We start from the raw sequence: 1,918 nt of genomic DNA, 5'->3' as shown, positions 1-1,918 counted from the left end.
CTTCCTAGCTTGATCAAATTTAGGCTTACAATTTTTGTTACTGTATATAAACACATTTTATTCCATGACCTTTATGTCACTAAAAATGTTTAGTATAATGCTTAACGAAGTTATTTTTAAATGGGAAAAAAAAAGTGGGAGAAGGCAGTAAAAAAGGCTGCTATACTAATACAGTTACAATATATTTATACATAAAGTCCTTTATAGACTTAATTCTTTTATCATGGGACCTAGCGATCAAAACGACAGTCACTTCCAATGACTTCACTTTGTATATATAGAATAGGAAAATCGTGCCATATAGATTTTCATCTAAACTTAAAAATAAAAAAAAAACAAACACAAACAAAAGGTCATATATTGCAGCTTACTAGTCCTTAGACTTCCCAGAGCAAGTAAGTTTACTGCAAACACAGAAAGTACTTGTTAATCTTAATGAAATTTCAGTATCTTTTTAACTTCCAACACTAAACTGCCATTGCAAACATTATTTAGCTTCTGGGAACTAAAAAGCCACTGATCCCTATGTAATGGTGATGAGAGAAGATGTTTGAAAGTAAACTAGGGTGACAATGTTACAGCAAACCTACAAAAAACTCTGTAAAGCAGAAATATATTACATTTTTGATTTCAGCTTTCTGTATGCTGTAAACTAGATTTCATAAACAGAATATTTAATATGTCTACATTTTCCAGTAATAGGACATTCTCACAGTACATTATACAAAGAGACTTTTACAATATATACAACCCTCGCCATTGTTTTAAGCAAAGCATAAATGGTAATTGTGAGCTCCCTCCTCACCTGTCACTTCATGAATGGCTCCATGATAGGTAAGAGAGATGAAATCGGAAGAAAGATCCAGTGACTGGCTTATCTGGACTGGTCTGGAAGGCACATTGTTTTCAAGTTCACAGCCAGAAGCTGCGACATCTCCAACATGACCACACTCATTCACAGGACCACAGATATTTAGCTTTTGAACAAACAAATGAAAAGTGTTTTTAATATTGTCTCATAAAACTAAAAAAACACAGAAACAACTGAAAAGAGATTTTTATAACAACTACTTTATAATTATCTGCACAAAGAGAAGAGACATACAAGTTAAGCAAGTCACTTCAGATGCCATTTGGCAGCCTAAAATTTGTTACTAGTTAGGTAGTGCAGGCTTTGAATAGCTCAAAGTAGATAGAATTTCTGTATACCAAAAGTCTCTAAAAATTGGTGTGAGGTGCTGCAGCCATTTAGCATTGTTATTTTTTGTTATTTGCTATTTCATGTGCTACATTTAGGAAAAAGATTTTACTTCAAGAGCTACACATTCTTTCTTAGGTTTCCCATATTTAAGTGTTGTAAACTTAATCCAGTAATATCTTTTGTAAAAAAAAAAATGTCTCCAACTCTTACATACTGTTATGACTACAAACTTACACATTTTAACAATTCTCATAGAAATGAAAATCAAGAATGCAAAATCTAAATGTCACATTAGAAATTTGTTCGATGGGGAATTAAGTCCTAATGGTTTAACAAACACTTGCACAAAATACACATTTAAAACATGCAGTTTGTGACCCCCCCTGTAAGGGATAACATCAGCAAGTGTTACATGAAAGGTAGCTGCTAGTGAACTCCTTTAACCTCCCTGGCAGTATGAATACTAAGTAAAAGAGATACATTTAAAAAAAACGTAGTATTTTAAATTTCCCCCCTGGTCCCGCCTCCCAGCCGCACACTTGCGAGCACCTGCTTCCCCAACGTTCAGATGCCAGCTAGGCATTGCCAGGTCACACAGATGCCCGGCATCACTGGGGAAGAAAATGCTGGGCTTAGCTGGAGGACGTCGCTGGAACGTGAGAACCAGGTAAACTCCCTGGCAATTCCACGGCTTTTGATATGGAAAATTCACCCCGA

General features: G+C 35.2%; 1 protein-coding gene across 1 annotated transcript in view; it reads right to left on the bottom strand.

Moving 5' to 3' along the window:
• Nucleotides 1-1,918, bottom strand: part of IGF2R (insulin like growth factor 2 receptor) — a 74,165-nt gene that overhangs the window by 31,085 nt on the left and 41,162 nt on the right. The window contains exon 22 of the mRNA XM_072409317.1: nt 806-977. Coding sequence (XP_072265418.1) covers nt 806-977 — 172 coding nt within the window. The remainder of the gene's footprint in view (nt 1-805; nt 978-1,918) is intronic.

Source organism: Pyxicephalus adspersus, chromosome 4 (assembly GCF_032062135.1).
Source record: "Pyxicephalus adspersus chromosome 4, UCB_Pads_2.0, whole genome shotgun sequence".
Classification (NCBI taxonomy): domain Eukaryota; kingdom Metazoa; phylum Chordata; class Amphibia; order Anura; family Pyxicephalidae; genus Pyxicephalus; species Pyxicephalus adspersus.
Note: the sequence above shows the minus strand (reverse complement) of the source record. Positions and strands in the feature narration are given on the sequence as shown.